The sequence below is a fragment of the Salvelinus fontinalis genome, chromosome 21 (genome assembly GCF_029448725.1).
Source record: "Salvelinus fontinalis isolate EN_2023a chromosome 21, ASM2944872v1, whole genome shotgun sequence".
Classification (NCBI taxonomy): Eukaryota; Metazoa; Chordata; class Actinopteri; order Salmoniformes; family Salmonidae; genus Salvelinus; species Salvelinus fontinalis.
In genome coordinates, this window is record NC_074685.1 from 44942405 (window position 1) to 44964989 (window position 22585).

Consider the following 22585-nt stretch of genomic DNA (forward strand, 5'->3'; position numbering starts at 1 on the left):
TATTTGCCTCGCTCGGATCGACGTCATCACATTGGTATTTCTAGAACGATGGCGGTGGTGAAAGCGTGTGCGCCGCCTTGAGGACAAGAGGATTCGCCAGACAGATGGCTACCGCCAAATACTGCAATAGGAAGAATATAATATGAGAAACAGAAAATAAAAGAGATGCATGATATGGAGTATAGATAATAGATTAAGCAGGCTATAGTCTTGTACCGTTGAGGTTTAGAGCGTTGGGCCAGTAATTATAAAGTCGCTGGTTCAACTCCCGGAGCCGACAAGGTCCATAGATGTCTCAGGGGAGTTGGGATATGCAAAAACACATTCCCAATACACGCAACAGGACAAATACAAGCACCCACCAAATTCTTATTACCAGGGTTAAAACCGTGGCAGAAGTCTATAGCCAATGGCTCAGGGAGCCAACGCAATAATGCAACTTTTCAGGTCTTAGGCAAGGTTATTACACAAGCGTGGTTACCCAACCTCCGTTACACTTCGCCCCCTCTGACAATGGTGCAGGTAAAGTAGTCAGCAGAGCTAGATATGAGCTGTATTTGGTTCTACATTTTTTGACCAGTGTTTCACAAAGTCTCATCTATCAACCACACAGGAAGAGTTTTTTTCTTTTTGGGATGCTGCTGGTTCCGTCAGTTTTCACACCTCTGTAAGGCAAGAGAGAGACCATTAAATTAAAAAAACATTTAGTTCAGAATGATACATGCACATTACCAGGCAAGTCCTTTTTTCTATATTTACAACTTCGGTCAGCTACGCTGGCCTATGGAGTCCCTTGGGAAACAACTAACGAACCGTCCAATGATGGGATTTATAAATAAATGATCTGGGCTCCCGAAAGGACTGATCTCTATAATATATTCTGAGTTAGCCATTATTTAAAAAGTATGGTCCACAGAACTATTGAATCTGAGCAACCCTTTAACTGGAACAGAATCTGATGGGGACTGAGGAAGGGAATGGGTTGGGGTTATCTTTGTATGGATTGTTTTTGTGTCCCCCCTCTGGAAAAAAAGGACAAAATAAATAGAAAGTTGGTTAAAACAATTACAAATTAGTTCAGATGACAGATAATTGCACCTTTCTAATGAAGTATATTAAAAAGTTTTGCTTAACAACATTATCTTTAAAAAATATTACTTATTTTGAGGTTGGTGTTGCTGTGATGCACAAATGGCAGCCACATTTAATGGATTTGTACAAATATATTTTATTTGACAGTTAACCTACACAACAACAACAAAAATTCTGCTGGGGAAATAGTTATTAAGGGTTAAGTTTGCCAATGTGACACTAAAATACAAAACAAAGCCTCAAGCAGTAGCCAAAACATGACAAGCACAAAAATCCTGAGTAAAACAAACAAGCTAATAACCAAAAGCAGTATTTAAAATTCAACAAAACACTTAGATAATATTATTTACAATTCGATATTACAAAATAACAATATAATCCACTTTGAGGAATAAGTTAACAACACTTTATACAATTAATTTTGGTCAGAAAATAGGACACTTTCAATCAGATATTGCTTATCAGCAATTGACAACGTGTTTGAAATGATATACAAAAGAAATAGTTACAACAATAAAAAAAGTACAACAAACATGAAACTAATTAAATTAACTTAAAATAGTGAATTCAACATGAAATAAATTAACTCCAATCCTTTTGTTTCCAACTCCCCTTCGAGTTCCTTCTTTTTTGACTGATATTTGTTTCCTGATCCAGTTCAGTATTTAAACACGGAAACACCAGCACTTCCTTATTTTCAAAAGGTCCTTATTTGCTTTATAAACCTGTTCCATAAAACTTGATAAAGAAGCAGCACTACTCTACATAGGGAGGAAATCTCCCTCTGTTATCAAGAGTTGCTGTGGATAATTCAGGATTGGCAGTGGAATAGGTCTGACCATTCAGGAGGAAAAATGGGTAATTTATAGGAAGGGGCTCACATATGGGAGGGAAATTATTTGTAGTGGTAGTGAGAGCTGGGAGGGAGTGCAGAGATTGTTGTGCTGTATTTCCTGCTGGTACAGATGGAGGAGGAGAAGAAGGCAGACTAGACCAGGAAGACAGATTAGTTTGCTCTAAGAGGACAGGCTCCCCGATGGGGGGATGACCATTGTCCCCAACACCAATCCACAGAGGATGCATTGGCCTCAGATCACTTCCTGTGATGTTCTGGATGTTCTGGGGGTTATGGGGAATCCAGCTCACGGCCCACTGCTGCCTCCCATCTGATTTACTTCCCACCCCTCCCATTGAGGCAGGTAACTGGATCTGTGAGTTTGGCGCTGTCCCACTTTTACTAGTCCTTAGACAGGCCCTGATTTCAGGGTATGTTGGCACAGGTCGGGATAAGGAAGATGCAGGGATATTCCTCTCCATGGCTTGCGTATCATGTGACCTTTCACCCCAGTTTACTACCTGGCTCTTGACAAGGTTTTCTTGGTGTGTCCAAGCCTGGAAATGGGCTGCAGGGTTGCTTGGGGGTTTGACCCAATGGTATACATCTGGGTTATCCCTGTTAGGGCTTGAATTGGAGAGGAAAAACAAGTTAGATGATAGATGTTTAAATTTTCCCTCCTCCAAACCATTATTTAGCTATCTTTAATATGGTATGAATTACATATCAATTGCTACTGTGTTAATTCATGTTTTGCTTCTGATACACAAGGGAAATAACAGTGATCCCCTTCCTTGGCTTATTGACACAAATAAAAATGGTAATTTACTTACGATTTTGTGAGGTCTATTATCGGCAAAGACCCATGTTGAGGATATTTCTTCTGGAAAATAAACCATACAGCAATAAAAGCCCAGTCTAATTGATCTGTTTTTACTAGTTTAAAAATCTCACCATGGGAAACATGTTACTAAAGGCAATTTAAATTATTTGATATCATACATGTGTAATTTCTACCCCCCAAAAATGGGAATATATCAACAAACCTCAGCACAGCGAGTGTTCTCCATAGGCGGTCTCCCCCGACTCCGACCTCTGAATCTCTGTGCTGTGGTCCCAGTCTTAACCATGAGCTGGGTCCTCTTTGACACGCTTGTATGCAACAGTGAGACACCAGATTCAGTCACCCCATAGACAATTTGTGGATTTGCTTTCTTGTATTTCGCCTGCGGCTCATCTGACCCAGCCTGTTTCGTGTCCCTCCACACCAGCATCTTCGAAGCGTCATACAGGATGTGTTCCATGCCAAACCAAGACGTCTTGCTGACCATCGTGTTGCTGCAAGCTTTCAAATAGTAGATTTTCTCCTGAAGAAATCGGAACACCATGGCAAGGTGCTCAGCCTTTCCAACATCGAATCCGTCTTCTAATTTGTCTGCAGGAGTCTCTGTGAAAGTCGTCACAAGCCTCTGGACCCTCTGTAAACTTTCCACACTGTCGCCAAAATTGACCATGCAAGACAGTGGTACAGAGAGGAAGAAACTCTCTATGTCTGAGGGGTTTCGTAATGCAGCCTCAATCTCCAGCCTCTCTCTTTTGCTTTTGAGATACATGTAGTAAGACATTTCTGGGGCCCTTTTCAGCTGTTCATTCAATGTCGAGACAGCTAAATGGTACCTCTGCAATGCAATTGGGCCTTCGTTGATGAGGCTTTGTTGGAAAGATGAATATAAAGAGGACTGCTGCTGAAATCCCACTTTCCCTTTAAAGAGTTCCCCATACAGAGTGGGATCGTACCAGAGCAGACTCCTAAATGTAGATTGTCCACTCAAAAATCGCATCTTGTTATCTACAAATTGCCAGGCCTCCATCATTATCTGCAGTTCCAGAAAAGAATTCAACGCCTCGTACTTCAGTTCCATTGGTACAGGAGGACGGTCCAGATATCGCTCTAAAATCTGATCTCTTGAGACGATAGTTCTATTGACCTCAACATTCTGTTTTTCCTCAAAGTTTAAGATGAAGTACTGCATCATGACTTTGCATTCAGTTCGCAACGGGCAAAGTTCGGCCAAGGAAGCTACTTTGTCTCCATGCTTTAGTGCATTTGAGATATCAGCCACACTGAAGTTTTTATGAAAAGTCTTAGTGTTCAACCTTACAATGTGGCTTGTTGGCTTCTGGTTGGTGTTTTCTTTTGTTTGACAAAATTCAGAATTCTCTGGTTCAATTTCTGCTAGTGCTTTGAGCATGATCATGTTGTTTGCATCAATAGTGCAATTTGCCTGTCTTTGCTGTTCTCTTGAGGCATACTTTTCTGCAATTGTAATCCCATGGTTAATGTCAGGCACACTTGTAGAGATTTCTGCTTCAGTTGTATTCTTGTCCATAGGAGTTTGAGTGGACTTTTCAGGGACTTCCAACATGGACGTACTATCAGGGCTAATGCAAGGAATGCTGTAATAATTTGTTTTGTTCCCTCTTGTTTTCTCCTTGTGTTCCTGTTCTTTACTATGAATCAGGCCATTGTCTGTGTTGATAATCGAAGTGCATATCTTTATTGGGAAAGGAATTGCATTAGGTCTCAGATTGCGCAACTCCACCCTGTCAAGGACAACCAGGTGAACTGGTTTCTCTTTATGGTCATTGACATTATTCTGCATAGTTTCACAAATCTGTGGCAAATTCGTTGCAGTTTCACAGAGTGTATCTGATGTTTTTGGCTCGGGGTTCCTAACTATGGACTCAAAATTTGTCAAGTAATCTCTTAATCTAGTGATGAGTTTCACTTCCTTGGAGGGTGTGTCTTCTTGTTCCAGTGGGTTGCAGTAATGTGTTCTATCTGATGTGTCTGCTTTCTCTGTCTCCATTTTACCATACTTGTGCTGCAACACCCAAGCGATGTCTTCCTGTGGTTTGGGTGTGTTTGAATTTAACTCACTGCCGCAAAGAATCTTGATGGCAGCATCTAAGGGAAACTCCATGTTCTCAGAAGCTGAAATGATCTCTTTAGCAGGCGCCATATCACTGTTGGCCTCTTCCACCTCTTTTATAGAGTGCGTATAAGCTTGTAATGCCTTTTCTTTCAGCAGATCCACCTCGTGTTTTTTAAACTCAGTTATTCCCTCATTGTATTGATTTATAGCCACGGTATTGGTGCATTTCGGTGGAGGTAATTTGTTCTGAAGGGAAGTGCAATTGCTCTGGGTTTCCTGAGATGTTTCTGTGTCATGTGGCTTGCCTTCGTTGCAAGTTCTGCTTTTAGATAGATCCTTTACTTCCTCAATGTGTTGAATGTCTTCCACAAAGTTGCTCGCAGTGCTCCCAGAAGTAGATTTTGCAGCCTCTTCATTGACTATCTCTATGGTCGACGAAGTTAAGGTTGTGTCGACAGCATCAGCTATCTGCTTTTCCTCGTTGATCTTTTCATTTCCATCTCTCATAGACATATTTGTTTCTAACTCTCTCGTTGGTGTCTTCAGATGTTTCTTCTCGAAACGATTACCTCTCAGACGTTTATTATCATCGGACGTTGGGCTGGAAGTAATATACTTTGCAAGAGCATTGCACACATTCCTTTGACTGTACATTCTGTTGTGATTGAATGTCCCCCAACGTTTTTTTCTCCTAAAATCTATTATCATCTTCAGGATAGTGCTTTTTTTAGATTTTATGGGAACTCGTGTTGAGGTCTTTAAGATGTCTGAAATTTTGTGAGCTGCAACCTTTGATTTAAATGTAAAACATGATTTGTGTTTGTTCTCTCTGACATTTCTTGTGACCTTATTGGGGAAAAAGATTTTGCGTTTCAAGTTTTTGTGGGAAACATTCAGACAGTCTTTTCCCCTCTGCATAAATGGCATCTGCATATGACCTGTAATGACTTTATGGGATGCTCTTGATATTTCTGAGTATGGAATGTCAGTGGTGGATTTTTCAACAATCGATTTCTTCTTCACTCTTGAATGTTGATGATTTCTCATTATCCTCACTGATGCATTTTCCTTCCCTTTGTATTTCTCTGCCATCATTTTGATTAATTTGGCATTGCGGGCATGTGCTCTGTTGAAGGTGGTGTAGTAGGTGGATGTTTTCAGAACACTGTCAATGGGTGTGTTTTCACTGATAATGCTGTTGTTACTAAACGTTTCATTTTCCTGTACAGTTTGTGAGGCTTGAGTTCCTTGAGGACATTCTGACACTGAAAATCTCTTGGACAGAGAGGGTGATTCCGTGACAGCGGACAATTCTCTATCAGCATTTATTGTGATGCGAAGGTTACATCCCTCTCCGATGTCTACGTGGTTTGGGTTGCAGGGCAGAAGGAGTGATTTATTGGTGTCCATAGGACTGTCTTTGCATTTTGGTTTAAGGTAATGTTTACCAGAAATTGAGCATGATCCATGCTGATTAGGTGAAAGAAAGAGCTCACTGAGTTGCAGCCTGTTATACAGGAAACTGTAGACTGTATCTTTGGCTTTTGAATCATCAGCCTGACATTCCTCAGTATTATCAGCTAAGTTATCACAGGTAGAAAATGTATTGGATTCATTTTGTTGATGTTGGCCAATTCCATAACATTCTCTGTCTTTCTGTAAAAGCCTTTCATGATTTTGCCTTAACATAACTCCAGGACAGAAGACCTTGACACTCATAACTTCCTCTGATGTTTCCATACCACAAACCTCTTCACAAGCATCCATGATATCAGTATGGCTCTCATAAATGACTGGACACCTTGGTTCTGAGGGATTTTCGTTCGCCATTGTGTCATCCACTGAACTTACAGCATTTGTTTGTTTTTTCTCTGCTAAGATTGGTTCACACTTCAGTTCTCTGCTCTGTCTGTTTCCCTCAGCGATTTCAGGTACAATGTTTAGATTTTTTTCATCTCTTATGGAATTTGGTTTGGAGCTTGCCTCTGTGTTCTGCTTGCTTGCATTAGAGTTTACATTTAGAGCATCCTGAGGTTTTTCCTCTGTTGCTGAGTTAAGATTGGACCTCACCTCTGTGTCCTGCCGGCTTTCAGAGGTTGCAGTTTGGTTGACAGCCTGGGGATGGAATGGAATCGGTGAGTAATTTTTCATTGCCATTTCATCTTGTGGTTCCACAGTAACTTTGTGCGCATCCTCTTCCGTTTCTGTGAGACATGTAGTGGTGGGTTCTGGGCTGCAAAGGTTCATGTCCTCTGGTTCCATATTGCCTGTGTTCCTCTCAAGTTGAAGGGCCACGTTTTCCTCCACAGCCCCACAGACAATTGATGGATTATAGGCTGACATTTCTGGGATAGGTTTTGATCTCTGATCACCATTTGTGGTGTACTGGGGCAGATTATGTTGTCTCACCTGCTGCTGCAAGTATGCACCGCTGTCCTCATGAGTCTTTTGAGGACTGTTGCACATCTCCACTGAGTCTGTGCTGGACAAGCATCTTTTTATACTTCCTGGTTTACATAGCCGCCCAGGGTCGACTGTGGTGACCTTGTCATTTTGATTGAGTAGACACCTGGACTTCTGAAAATAAGTCGCATAAAAATTGGTTCTCTCTAATAATGTCTTTTTCTCATCAAATGACAGATGTTGTAGAGAACCAATTTTTGCCTTCCTCTCCTCTTTGGTCAGATAAAAATATGGAGAATACTTCTGGAACTTCATTTTAAGCATTCTAGACGATGGCTGATTCTCAGTTGTAGGTATCACAGAGGATGGAGCTGAAATATTCACCAAAGTAGTAGTAGAACAATCTATTGGTGTATCAGGCTGGCATGGTTTTGGATCATTCTTTTTTCCACTTTCCCTGAGATTTTTCTCCTGTTTTGGTACATTTTGGAGATTCTTATGCTCTGGCTTCACGGTCAATATGCAGACAGAGGTACCTGTTTGTTGACCGCTCTCTGACTCCATTGAAATCGATCTCTGCATGTTGTTAGTTTCTCGTGCCGACAATCTGGGATCCTTAATCACACGTGAAGAATAAACTATAGTAGAGCATGGTTCCAATGCACCTGTTGCAGATGTAGACTGTCGCCAGAAGTTATCCTGGTTCGTGGACGGGGTGTTCGAAACTTGTTGACAAGACTGAACTTGGTTACCTAAGTGGGGTTTATTATGGTCAAATTGAGCTGTTCCAGCATGGCTTGGGATCTGTAAATGTATAGGGTCAGTAACCTGTCCATTGTCTTCCAAGAAGGTAATTGAACCAGTGAATGGTTGTGGTAAAGGAGGAGCCCAGGAACTAAAGGGTGGTGGGGGCTGGTCGCAGGAACTAAAGGGTGGTGGGGGCTGGTCGCAGGAACTAAAGGGTGGTGGGGGCTGGTCGCAGGGACTAAATAGTGGTGGAAGTTGGACACAGGAACTAAAGAGTAGTGGAGGCGGTGGGGGCTTGACACAGGAACTAAAAGGTGGTAGAAGTTGGACACAGGAACTAAGGGGTGCTGGAGGTTGGTCGCAGGGACTAATGGGCGGTGGGGACTGGTCGCAGGGACTCAAGGGCGATGGAGGCGGTGGGGGCTGGTCGCAGGGACTAATGTGTAGTGGAGGCGGTGGGGGCTGGTCACAGGGACTAATGTGTAGTGGAGGCGGTGGGGGTTGGTTACTTCCATCGTGATACAATTGGTTTGGGATTGAAGTAATGTTTTGGAAGTTATGTTGATCACCTCTTTGAAATGGGGGGTTTGTTCCAAATCCCTGAGATCTGTATCCAGGCAATGGACTTTCAGTTGTCCCAAAATGTTTGAATGTCACAGTCGCATTCTGACCTCTACCCACTCTTTGAGCCACGGTGCAGGTCTCCAAACATGCTGCTGAATCTAGGATAGATGAAACAAAACAATTATTAATACTACATAGCCTATAGTTTGTGTATATTAAATATAAAACATGGATCATCAGGTGATGATGAATATGCTGGAATGAATCTAGTCATTTAAACACAATCTGGTTATTGTAATTCCATACCCTTTGTCTTTGGCCCCAGTTTTACAGATGGAACTAGAGTGCTAGTCGGAGAAGAATTTACAGAAGGAACCAATGAAACCATAGCATATGGCAAACATTGCCTTGGTCTCTGTTTGAGCTCCTGGTTTTCATTGTAGTCAAACAGGAACACCTGTGAACAGAGAATGTGTCAAGTCATGGTCATATGGTCACACATCAAGTCATGACTAAGAGCAGCTTTCTCTAAAGGAGTGAACTTTCAAATATATTTATATACTCTATATACACACACACAGAGTGTACAAAACATTAGGAACACCTGCTCTTTCCATGACATAGACAGACCCGGTGAATCCAGGTTAAAGTTATGATCCCTTATTGATTTCACCTGTTAAATCCACTTCAATTAGTGTAGATGAAGGGGAGGAGACGGGTTAAAGAAGGAGATAGTTGAGACATGGATTGTGTTCCATTCAGAGGGTGAATGGGCAAGACAAAAGATTTAAGTGCCTTTGAACAGGGTATGGTAGTAGGTGCCATGCACACTGGTTTGAGTGTGTCAAGAACTGCAACACTGCTGGGTTTTTAATGCTCAACAGTTTCTTGTGTGTATCAACAATGGTCCACCACCCAAAGGACATCCAGCCAACTTCACACAACTGTGGGAAGGATTGGAGTCAACATAGGCCAGCATCCCTGCTGAATGCTTTCGACAGGGGGTGCAACTCAATATTAGGAAGACATTCCTAATGATTTGTACACTCACTCATATATATATATATATATATATATATACATATATATATATATGAGTGTACAAAACATTAGGAACTATATATTTACACATACATACATACAGTACCAGTCATAAGTTTGACCACACCTACTCCTTCAATGGTTTTTCTTTATTTTTGCTATTATCTACATTGTAGAATAATAGTGAAGACAACATAACTATGAAATAACACATATGGAATCATGTAGTAACCAAAAAAGTGTTAAACAAATCAAAATATATTTTAGATTCTTCAAAGAAGCCACCCTTTGCTTTGATGACAGTTTTGCAAACTCTTGGCATTCTCCTGGTAGTCACCTGGAATGTATTTCATTTAACAGGTGTGCCTTGTTAAAAGTTAATTTGTGGAATTTCTTTCCTTCTTAATGCGTTTGAGCCAATCAGTTGTGTTGTGACAAGGTACGGGTGGTATACAGAAGATAGCCCTATTTGGTAAAAGACCAATTCTATATTATGTCAAGAACAGCTCAAATAAGCAAAGAGAAACAACAGTCCATCATTACTTTAAGATATGAAGGTCAGTCAATACGGAACATTTCAAAAACTCTGAACTTTTCTTCAAGTGCTGTCGCAAAAACCATCAAGCGCTATGATGAAACTGGCTCTCATGAGAACCACCACAGGAAAGGAAGACCCATAGTTACCTCTGCTGCAGAGGATAAATTCATTGGAGTTACCAGCCTCAGAAATTGCAGCCCAAATAAATGCTTCACAGATTTCAAGTAACAGACACATCACAACATCAACTGTTCAGAGGAGACTGCATGAATCAGGCCTTCATGGTTGAATTGCTGCAAAGAAACCACTACTAAAGGACACCAATAAGAAGAAGAGACTTACTTGGGCCAAGAAACACGAGCAATGGACATTAGCCCGGTGGAAATCTGTCCTTCGGTCTGATCAGTCCAAATTTGAGATTTTTGTTTTTTCAATCAATCAAATACACGTGTTTAGCAGATGTTATTTCTAGTGTAGCTGGTTTGGGATGGTTTGGGATGAGTTGGACCGCAGATTGAAGGAAAAGCAGCCAACAAGTGCTCAGCATATGTAGGAAGTCCTTCAAGACTGTTTGAAAAGCATTCCAGGTGAAGCTGGTTGAGAGAATGCCAAGAGTGTGCAAAGCTGTCAATGCAAAGAGTGGCTACTTTGAAGAATCTAAAATCAAAAATATATTTTAACACTTTTTTTGGTTACTACATGATTCCATATGTGTTATTTCATAGTTTTGATGTCTTCACTATGATTCTACAATGTAGAAAATAGTAAAAAGAAAACCCCCTTTTCCAAACTTTTGACTGGCACCGTACATACTGTATGTGTGTATTTACACTACATGACCAAAAGTATGTGGACACCTGCTCCATCGAACATTCCAAAATCATGGGCATTAATATGGAGTTGGTCCTCCCTCTGCTCTATAACAGACTCCACTCTTCTGGGAAGGCTTTCCACTAGATGTTGGAACATTGCTGCATGGACTTGCTTCCATTCAGCCATAAGAGCATTAGTGAGGTCAGGCACTGATGTTGGGTGATTAGACCTGGCTCGCAGTCGACGTTCCAATTCCTCCCAAAGGTGTTCGATGGGGTTGAGGTCAGGGCTCTGTGCAGGCCAGTCAAGTTCTTCCACATCCATCTCGACAAAACATTTCTGTATGGACCTCGCTTTCTGCACGGGGGCATTGTCATGATGAAACAGGAAAGGGCCTTCTCCAAAAGCACAGAATCATCTAGAATGTCATTGAATGCTGTAGCGTTAAGATTTCCCTTCACTGGAACTAAGGGGCCTAGCCTGAATCATGAAAAACAGCCCCAGACCATTATTCCTCCTCCACCAAACTTTACAGTTGGCACTATGCATTCGGGCAGGTAGCGTTCTCTTGACATCCGCCAAACCCATATTCGTCCGTCGGACTGCCAGATGGTGAAGCGTGATTCATCACTCCAAAGAACGCGTTTCCACTGCTCCAGAGTCCAATGGCGGCAAGCTTTACCCCACGCCGATGCTTGGCATTGCACATGCTGATTTTAGGCTTGTGTGCGGCTGCTCGGCCATGGAAACCCATTTCAGGAAGCGCCCGACAAACAGTTCTTGTGCTGATGTTGCTTTCAGAGGCAGTTTGGAACTCGGTATTCAGGGTTGCAATCGAGGACAGACGATTTTTACGCGCTTCACACATCAGCACTTACCGGTCCCGTTCTGTGAGCTTGTGTGGCCTACCACTTCGCTGCTGAGGCCGTTCCACTGCCAATGTTTGTCTCTGGAGATTGCTTGGCTGTGTATGCAATTTTATACAACTGTCAGCAAACGGGTGTTGCTGAAATAGCCAAATCCACTCATTTGAAGGGGTGTCCACATACTTCTGAATGTATAGTGTATATTATATAAAAGATAGAGAATGACAGTGGGGAAAGATAGACAAGAGGTTGTGTCAAAGGGCAGCAAGTGGGATTTGAACTAATGCAGACACTGTAGATTTGTGTGCTGGAGGCTGCGGCATTACCACTAGACCAGCCAGGCCACTAAAGGTGCAAACTTACCGACGAGCTCAAAACTTGCTGAGACAAGCTGTCCCTCGGGACAGCGGGGTCTTTGGACACGTGACAATCGTAATTCACCGTTGGATCATGTGTGCTGTTCCTTCCATAACATGGATGTACTTTTTTCACCTTGCCAAAGAGAACCTACGGAGAAAAAAAGCAAAAACGTATGTTTTACCTGCTTAATGAATAGAAATAATAACAATTATCATATTGATGACTATTACCATCTAACCTTGAAAATGATGAGGATTATTCCAGCAGGGGTGTTGGTGCTGATATTTTTCAGGGCCACATCAGCGTGCCTGTGCAAATAGACTCCATATGACGGGTTTCCCAGAGAGTGTTGATCCGTGTTCTCAACCTTCAGTCCGTGTTGATACATTTGATGAGCTTTTTGGTCAGAGGTGACTAAAAAACAGAACCTCTCCTCCATTTCTCTGACGTGTCTATCCTTTAAACGCATTTCAGATCTGAGAAATAGGAACATGAAAGCAAATGACTGGTCGACAGGGTTAGATGTATCACACACTGTTCTGAAATTAAATATAACACCAACTCTACATATATTAGTGATTCTACATATATTAGTGAATGTGCAATTTCCACACACAGGCATACTTCAACTTCAAAGAGAACACTTGATTTGGGATAACAACCCTCTACTTGATAGGGGATAGCAACACCCTCTACTTGATAGGGGATAACAACACCCTCTACTTGATAGGGGATAACAACACCCTCTACTTGATAGGGGATAACAACACCCTCTACTTGATAGGGGATAACAACACCCTCTACTTGATAGGGGATAACAACACCCTCTACTTGATAGGGGATAACAACACCCTCTACTTGATAGGGGATAACAACACCCTCTACTTGATAGGGGATAACAACACCCTCTACTTGATAGGGGATAACAACACCCTCTACTTGATAGGGGATAACAACACCCTCTACTTGATAGGGGATAACAACACCCTCTACTTGATAGGGGATAACAACACCCTCTACTTGATTTGGGATAACAACACCCTCTACTTGATAGGGGATAACAACACCCTCTACTTGATTTGGGATAACAACACCCTCTACTTGATAGGGGATAACAACACCCTCTACTTGATAGGGGATAACAACACCCTCTACTTGATAGGGGATAACAACACCCTCTACTTGATAGGGGATAACAACACCCTCTACTTGATAGGGGATAACAACACCCTCTACTTGATAGGGGATAACAACACCCTCTACTTGATAGGGGATAACAACACCCTCTACTTGATTTGGGATAACAACACCCTCTACTTGATAGGGGATAACAACACCCTCTACTTCAGGGGTGTCAAACTCATTCCACGGAGGGCCTAGTGTCTGCAGGTTTTTGTTTTTTCCTTTCAATAAAGCCCTAGACAACCAGGTGTGGGGAGTTCCTAACTAATTAGTGATGTTAATTCATCAATCAAGTACAAGGGAGTAGCGAAAACCCGCAGACACTCGGCCCTCCGTGGAATGAGTTTGACACCTGTGCTCTACTTGATAGGGGATAACAACACCCTCTACTTGATAGGGGATAACAACACCCTCTACTTGATAGGGGATAACAACACCCTCTACTTGATAGGGGATAACAACACCCTCTACTTGATAGGGGATAACAACACCCTCTACTTGATAGGGGATAACAACACCCTCTACTTGATAGGGGATAGCAACACCCTCTACTTGATAGGGGATAACAACACCCTCTACTTGATAGGGGATAACAACACCCTCTACTTGATAGGGGATAACAACACCCTCTACTTGATAGGGGATAACAACACCCTCTACTTGATAGGGGATAGCAACACCCTCTACTTGATAGGGGATAACAACACCCTCTACTTGATAGGGGATAACAATACCCTCTACTTGATAGGGGATAACAACATCATCTACTTGATAGGGGATAACAACACCCTCTACTTGATAGGGGATAACAACACCCTCTACTTGATAGGGGATAACAACACCCTCTACTTGATAGGGGATAACAACACCCTCTACTTGATAGGGGATAACAACACCCTCTACTTGATAGGGGATAACAACACCCTCTACTTGATAGGGGATAACAACACCCTCTACTTGATAGGGGATAACAACACCCTCTACTTGATAGGGGATAGCAACACCCTCTACTTGATAGGGGATAGCAACACCCTCTACTTGATAGGGGATAACAACACCCTCTACTTGATAGGGGATAACAATACCCTCTACTTGATAGGGGATAACAACATCCTCTACTTGATAGGGGATAACAACACCCTCTACTTGATAGGGGATAACAACACCCTCTACTTGATAGGGGATAACAACACCCTCTACTTGATAGGGGATAACAACACCCTCTACTTGATAGGGGATAACAACACCCTCTACTTGATAGGGGATAACAACACCCTCTACTTGATAGGGGATAACAACACCCTCTACTTGATAGGGGATAACAACACCCTCTACTTGATAGGGGATAACAACACCCTCTACTTGATAGGGGATAACAACACCCTCTACTTGATAGGGGATAACAACACCCTCTTTAGAGGATGATAACAAAGCAATATAACAGGATATTAGATTACCATTCCATTGGTTCGATTCCAGCCATTATTATGAGCCTTCCTCTCCTCAGGAGCTTCCACTGATGTACATATTCATATCATGTTTCAGTACAGAGTTGTATATGCATATAGCACATGCATGCAGTTCTTGTGAAGATATGCACTAACGCCATTGAACAACATGTTGATTGTCACCTTTTTTCAGAGAACTCTCGCAGAAGCTCCTCGTTGTGTATTAGCGTGACATCATCCCACTGCCAGCTGAGGGATATCTCCTTGCCCATGTCCAATCGGGACTCATTCAGAGTTGTCTGTATCAGACTATAGTCCCTGCTCTCTTTGAGGCAGACATCCAAAAGAGCTGGTCAAAAAGAGATGCATACGGACAGGATACAATGTAATTCAACCATCCAACAAAAATAAATGGAAAAAACACTCTGAACTTTAATTCACAAATCAATAGTTTTAGCATTATTGTTATTGTTGATAATAAATTTAATTTATATCACACTTTTTCAAGTGCTAAAATCATTGTAGGGAGTGGCACTGACTTTATGAGCTATCCGATTATATTATTCAGATTATATTGACATGGGTTCTGAATGTGATTATAAGTTTCTAATACCTTTTCCATCTCCCCTCTTCCTCCTGGGAATGGTGAAATTCCTCAGGGGCGGAGTTCCTATTGCCTGGGAAGAGCTCAGGGTCGGAGCTCCTATTACCTGGGAAGAGCTCACGGTCGGAGTTCCTATTGCCTGGGAAGAGCTCAGGGTCAGAGTTCCTATTGCCTGGGAAGAGCTCAGGGTCGGAGCTCCTATTACCTGGGAAGAGCTCACGGTCGGAGCTCCTATTGCCTGGGAAGAGCTCACGGTCAGAGCTCCTATTGCCTGGGAAGAGCTCAGGGTCGGAGCTCCTATTACCTGGGAAGAGCTCAGGGTCAGAGCTCCTATTGCCTGGGAAGAGCTCAGGGTCGGAGTTCCTATTGCCTGGGAAGAGCTCAGGGTCAGAGCTCCTATTGCCTGGGAAGAGCTCAGGGTCGGAGTTCCTATTTCCTGGGAAGAGCTCACGGTCGGAGCTCCTATTTCCTGGGAAGAGCTCACGGTCGGAGCTCCTATTGCCTGGGAAGAGCTTTGGGATGGAAGTGCCATCTCTCTCTTGCTACCGAGTGTCTCCATGGTGCTGGCCTAATCCAGAATCATCACCCTGTTAAAAGTCCACACATCAGATCACAGCCAAGAGGACCGAACAACTTCTTCTTACTACAAAAACTGTTAAACACCATTTTGTATTTTCTCAATCTGGAATGCTGTCAAGGCATGTATTTGTATGAGGCACACTTCCCCATTTCTGAGTAACATGAGAACTTGATTGTGCAAGCATTCAAAAAAAGTCCAGCAGCAACCGCCAAATTAGTATGTTGTGAAGTCAACCTTCCTCCCCATTTCCAAACAAAGACTGGTGCCAATGCTCAGGTATACTTACGGTTTGCATATCCATTCGTGTTCAGTGGTGGTATTTACCCTCATTCATCGAGATATAATATACTGTACTGATTTATAAAGTACTGGATTCACAGCAGAATAACAAGGAGCCCGAAATGGCAACCTTATCTCTCAGATTGTTCGATGATCTACCTTAGCTCACGCAAATAATTTTGTTTTTCTTCCTTGTCGAGGGCAAAGTTACTGGCACATGCTTGAGCGGATCAGAATCTGAATGTAAATATGTGTAGTTCTAATATCTCACCCGGTCTCAATAATGTCAGAGTCTACCCATTCCTGGAACATATATGGTGTATCCAAAGTCACTGTGTTGTCTCAGTTGACCTTTAACCTTCCCTTCTGATAAGTCTCTCAGCCCTCATTTGCTTGTTTTAACATCATGTGGCCCACGTGACCATATACAGACAAGTATTTGGAGCAAAACAGATTCAACTTGACAGATTCAACTTGAGGCCAAAGGTTGTACAACACTGTCTATAACTGTGGTAATAAGTCAAATTGGTGAATACAGACAGATCGTAAACTACACTTACAGAAAAACCACATGACTTCACAAGTGGAAAATCACATGCTTTCACATGAAATGTCACACTTGAAGTCATGTGAAAACATGTGTTTTTGGAACACTTCATGCGATTTCACATGTTGCTTTACATATTATCACATTACCTTCACATAAGATCACATGAAAACATGTTTTTGGAACACTTCACATGTGTTCACATGTGAAAATCATGTGGTTTTTCCGTAAGGGTATACTTGCTTTAAAGTCAAATCAAAGGTTTGCTTCTATGTATTGAGCAACAAATCTGCTATCACACAAATCTGCTCCAAAACCTGTTGAAAAATATCTCTGGAAATGGAACAGTGATATCGACCTGTGTGTGAGCCTTCTCAAATAGCCTCTGATGCAAGGAACCACTCAAAAACAGAAATCACAACAAAAAAGTTCTGCAGTCTTTAGAGACTGTTACCTTTAAATTAGATATTATAACCAAAGTAAACAATTCTCCCGAAAATATGAAGAAGTAGGTAATCCAGTCAAAACAGACATCCAACGCTGAAATGAAGAAGTAAGCAGTCGTTTTTTTAAACTGGAAATGTCGAAAGTGAGCTCTGCCTCACAGGACTTGTTCCATGTGTATGAAACAAGTACTGCACAGACTGTTCTTTGACAATCAGACGGCAAACAAGTTTTGCAGTTTTTTTTTTTTTACACTTGTTCTTCCTGAATACTTTTCGACCATGAACTTTGAGGCATGCATTCCAACAGCTTCATCTATGAGGCTGGTTGAAACTGGAATGAAACTGTTTCACCCAGACTACCCACACTATCTTTATTGAGCCCTTTTTGCACTAACTCTTTTGATTCATCACATACGCTGCTTTTACTGTTTATCTGCCGCTACTATTATCTATGCCGTTGCCTAGTCACTTTATCCCTACCTATATGTATATATCTACCTCAATTACCTCATACACCTGCACAACAACTCGGTACTGGTACCCCGTGTATATAGCCAAGTTATTGTTACTCATTGTGTATTTATTATTATTTTTCAATTATTTTTCTCTGCATTGTTGGGAAGGGCCATAAGCATTTCACTGTTAGTCGACATCGATTGTATTTGTAACATGCTACGTAAACAACTTGATTTGAAATTACTTGGAAGGAATAGACACGATACTCGCTTCACAATTAAAAACCTGATGTTTTATTTTCTAATTCATGTTTTAAACTTGAGTTACAAAATCAAACATCACGTTTTGAGTGAGCGTTGTACCTTTTCCTTCCAAATGCTCTAATTTTTGGTTGCACCTTGTCACATGTTGGTTAAGCACCTCTCCATAAATCATCCCATCTCAAGACAAACTGTAGACCTGTACTTATACTGACTGCAGTGTGCATCAGTAAAACGTTAATGTTTTTGTTAGACCATCATACATCATGTTTAATCTTTTAATGAAGATACACTAAAGATGAAAAAAAGCTATACAAAATAAGCAGGAAATGACTGAAGCAGTGAATACATGCTGTTCTCTTACCATACTCAAAATTGTGGATAAAAATCTTCACGCTTGTCTCAGATGGATTTGTCACTCAAATGTGACTGTCATATAATTTGTACTTGCAATTTAAGGGGACACTCTGCATAGGGTTACTGCAGGAGGAAATGGCTTGACCTCAAAGTCACATGTTCAGTTGCAAAGGCTCAGGAAGTCCCCGCCACTGCTACAGCTCACACCTCCTATAGCTGCATATATAGGTTCTTACCACAAAGACTAATATATTCTACTGAAAGACAACAAAATGAAGACATCATTTTCCAAACCTGTTCATATACAGCTGACAGATTTGGTTTTGACTGAATACACAATCAATTGCCCTTTAATTGTTGTTAAATAGCTGTTCATAGTTTGATAATAGTTCCCTTATAATAAACTACATGTTGAATCATGGAAAATGTACTGATCTGAAGGATAAGCACTGCAGCACACTGACATACACACATACATTAACAGCATGGGTGGTATGCTAATTACAACAGCTATAATAGTCAACTACAGACAGTGTTGGGGAGTAGCTAACTGCATGTAGTTCAGCTAGTAATTTAACTACATTTTACAGTAGCTTGGTGTTAGTTGAACTCAATTCAAATGTTGGTAGTTTTTTCAGTAGTTCATTACTTTGTAGCCATGTAGCGGTGTAGCTAACTACAGGAAATACACTCTACTTTTTTAGCTAAAATAAAATAATGGATGAAATAGGCAAGAATTTATTTTATTTTTCGGCATCAGACCTGCCTAATCCTCCCTTGAAAAATAGTTTTTGCGTTTAAGCTAAATCGCACATTCTGTTAATTAACATCTGATTCTAGAGTGATCTGTTCTTGAAATTTGTAGTCGATAACATATCAGGTTTAGATATGAACATTTTTCACAGAGTAGTTTCGAGGTAGTGAACTACTTTTTCAAAGTAAGTTTAGTTAAATAAACTCTAGCTTTAGTGTAGCTTAACATCTTCCAGGGTGAAGTAATTGGTTGCTTGGTTAACTCTTTTTTCAGAGTAGCTTCCTCAACACTGACTAGAGATGGGCGTGTGTGATATAATTATGGGCGTACAGTGATAAAAAGCACCAAAACTGAGGCCTCTCTTTATAGTGTGACCTTTTGTGTATTTACGTAGTGGTTACAGTGCCTACAGAGAGTATTCACACCGCTTTACTTTCTCCACATTTTCTTGTGTTACAGCCTGAATTTTAAATGGATTAAATTGAGATTTTGTGTCACTGGCCTACACATAATATCCCCATAAACACAATATCCCCATAATGTCAAATTGGAATAATATTTGTAGAAATTGGTAAAAAATGTCAAGCTGAAATGTCTTGAGTCAATAAGTATTCAACCCCTTTGTTACGGCAATCCTAAATAAATCAGTGTAAAAATCTGCTTTACAAGTCACATAATAAGTTTCATGGACTCACTCTGTGTGCATTAAAAGTGTTTAACATGATTTTTTAATGGCTACCACATCTCTCTAACCCTTTTCACCCTACACTTTATCTGTAAGGTCCCTCAGTCGAGTAGTACATTTCAAACACAGATTCAACCACAAAGACCTTGGAGGTTTTCAAATGCCTCGCGTTGAAGGGCACCTATTGTTTTAAATATGTATTTTTTAAGCAGATATTGAATATCCCTCTGAGCACGGTGAAGGTATTAATTACACTTTGGATGGTGTATCAATACACCCAGTCACTACAAAGATACAGGTGTCCTTTCTAACTCAGTTGCCGGAGAGGAAGGAGACCTCTCAGGGATTTCACCATGAGGCCAGTGGTGACTATAAAACAGTTACAGAGTTTACAATACTAACCTAAATGACAGAGTAAAAATAATAAAAATATTCCAAAACATGCATCCTGTTTTCAATAAGGCACTAAAGTAAAACTGCAAAAAATGTGGCAAAGAAATTAACTTTATGACCTGAATACAAAGTGTTATGTTTGGGGCAAATCCAACACATCATTGAGTACCACTCTTGATATTATCTAGCGTGGTGGTGGCTGCATCATGTTATGGGTATGCTTGTCATCTGCAAGGGCTAGGGAGTTTTTGGGGGGATAAAAGAAATCGGAATAGAGATAAGCACAGGCAAAATCTTAGAAGAAAACTTGGTTCAGTCTGCTTTCCAACAAATACTGGAAGACAAATTCACCTTTCAGCAGAACAATAACCTAATACACAAGGCCAAAAATACACTGGAGTTGCTTACCAAGATGACATGGAATGTTCCTGTATGACCCAGTTACAGTTTTGACGTAAATCGGCTTGATAATCTATGGCATGACTTGAAAATGGATGTCTAGCAAATCGACAATATTATACAATGCAAAGCTCTTAGAGACTTACCCAGGCAAAACTCACAGCTGTAATTGCTGACAAATGTGATTCTAACATGTATTGACTCAAGGATATGAATTCTTATGTAAATAAGATATTAATTTTTCAATAAATTAGCAAAAATGTCTAAAATCATATTTTGAGTTTGTTATTAAGGGATATTGTGTGTAGATGGGTGAGAGAAAACAGATTTCATCCATTTTGAATTTAGCCTGTAACACAACAAAATAAGTCAAGGTTTTTGAATACTTTCTGAAAGCAGGTACATGTATTTAGTGTGGATAGGTACACATTAGTGTGGGTACTAGGTAGACCTATGGATTACCATGTAAATGGGTGGTTGACAAAATGGCAAACACAATATAACTTAATTTAAATTGGTTAAAATTGTGACATTACAAAAAGCTTTGTTTTTTAAATCTTGGAATAGCTCATGAGTAAATTCATCTAGTGTTTGTGTTTTTTTCTCACAAAATTCTGAGCCAAATGTGCTAATTGTCCAATGTTGTGTCTGTCCCAGGGAAGACTGTGGAACTTTGAAATTAAATTAACATAAATTAATAAAAACAGGAATACAATTCCCTTCACCTACTCTTGTACTTATAACACAGAAGTCTCTTTCAAGAAACAATAGTTCCCAAGTCCATTTGTGATATTTCAAAAATTACATTTTGTCCTCAAAACCACAATGTCCAAATGGTGTGACACAATTCTTTGATCAAACAACGAGGCAGCATTTGAGCACCATTGGACAGGGAAGGATTCTCTTGCAATGAGGAAGTACAGAAGACATTGCTGGAGCACATTGTCGGAACAGATTGGCAGCTTTGTTGTATGTTGTGTATTGTCCACGGAGTGAGGCCAATAAATAAACATTTAAAAAGGTGTTGTCATGAACAAAATGTTAAGGCAGGTAACATGAGGCAGGTAACATCGTACATAATACACAATTAAACAAATTGCTTTCTATCTAGATTTTTTATCTGTGAATCTAATTCAAAATGTAATGGGGAAACACTTGGTTATAGTCATTAGATGAGGAAATTGTGTTTTTAAATTTAAATTCTAGAATATAATTACTGATTTAAAAACAGAAGCAACTAATAATTAGTAAAAATAATGTTTTTGTCTATTGGGGAATGAATAAACCTATATATTAGAATGAATTATAATGTCACACCAGAGGACAAATTCAAGGCTCTAATGCATGACATGGTTAATTAAATATTATTTTTTTCAATAAATCAAAGGTGGCCACATAACATTTTTAATTGTTTAGACAGTCCATTGCAACTATATGTTTTGTTTACATTAATTTTAGAATATATATATATTTCACTTTTGTTTTGGCCATATGGCAGCTACTTAAATACATATACATACAGTGGCTTCAGAAAGTATTCACAACCTTTGACTTTTTCCACATTTTGTTGTGTTTAATGTGTTTAATTCCATTCGCTCAGTTCCAGCTATTTATATGAGCCGTCCTCCCCTCTGTACCCCATACTTTATCTGTAAGGTCCCTCAGTCGAGCAGTGAATTTCAAACAGATGCAACCATACAGAACAGGGAGGTTTTCCAATGCCTCGCAAATAAGGGCATCTATTTATTTTTTCAATTGTATTTATTTAACAAGGCAAGTCAGTTAAGAACAAATTCTTATTTACAATGACGGCCTACCAAACCCTCCCCTAACCCGGACGACGCTGGGCCAATTGTGCGCCGCCCTATGCGACTGCCGCTCAAGGCCGGTTGTGATACAGCCCAGGATTGAACCCGGGTCTGTAGTGACGCCTCTAGCACTGCGATGCAGTGCCTTAGACCGCAGCGCCACTCGGCATGGTGAAGTTATTAATGATGTCA

At 40.7% G+C, this 22585-nt stretch overlaps 1 protein-coding gene across 6 annotated transcripts; it reads right to left on the bottom strand.

Moving 5' to 3' along the window:
* Positions 1-1203: 1203 nt before the first annotated feature.
* Positions 1204-18463, bottom strand: LOC129818994 (uncharacterized). Of its 6 annotated transcripts, none has more exons than XM_055875427.1 (9): positions 18362-18463; positions 15439-16016; positions 15009-15174; positions 12434-12671; positions 12199-12342; positions 8884-9034; positions 2974-8735; positions 2761-2810; positions 1204-2554 (listed from the first exon to the last, which is right to left on the bottom strand). In XM_055875427.1, the coding sequence occupies exons 2-9, from the start codon at positions 15986-15988 to the stop codon at positions 1849-1851; spliced, it is 7767 nt and encodes a 2588-aa protein (XP_055731402.1). In that variant the 5' UTR covers positions 15989-16016; positions 18362-18463; the 3' UTR covers positions 1204-1848. The 6 variants fall into 6 exon arrangements, with proteins under 6 accessions (XP_055731402.1, XP_055731404.1, XP_055731403.1 ...); XM_055875429.1 differs by lacking the exon at positions 18362-18463 and adding an exon at positions 17290-17472; XM_055875428.1 differs by lacking the exon at positions 18362-18463 and adding an exon at positions 16560-17472.
* Between the last annotated feature and the right edge of the window lie 4122 nt (positions 18464-22585).

Bases quoted from the DNA above. Each gene is read 5' to 3' on its own strand.
- LOC129818994 (XM_055875427.1), bottom strand. From the start codon at position 15,988: ATGGAGACACTCGGTAGCAAGAGAGAGATGGCACTTCCATCCCAAAGC. The intron at 2,811-2,973 runs GTTTGTTGATAT...TTTATTTTCCAG, and splicing joins AGAACACTCGCTGTGCTGAG to AAGAAATATCCTCAACATGG. The intron at 2,555-2,760 runs GTAAGTAAATTA...CTCCAATTCAAG, and splicing joins ATAATAGACCTCACAAAATC to CCCTAACAGGGATAACCCAG.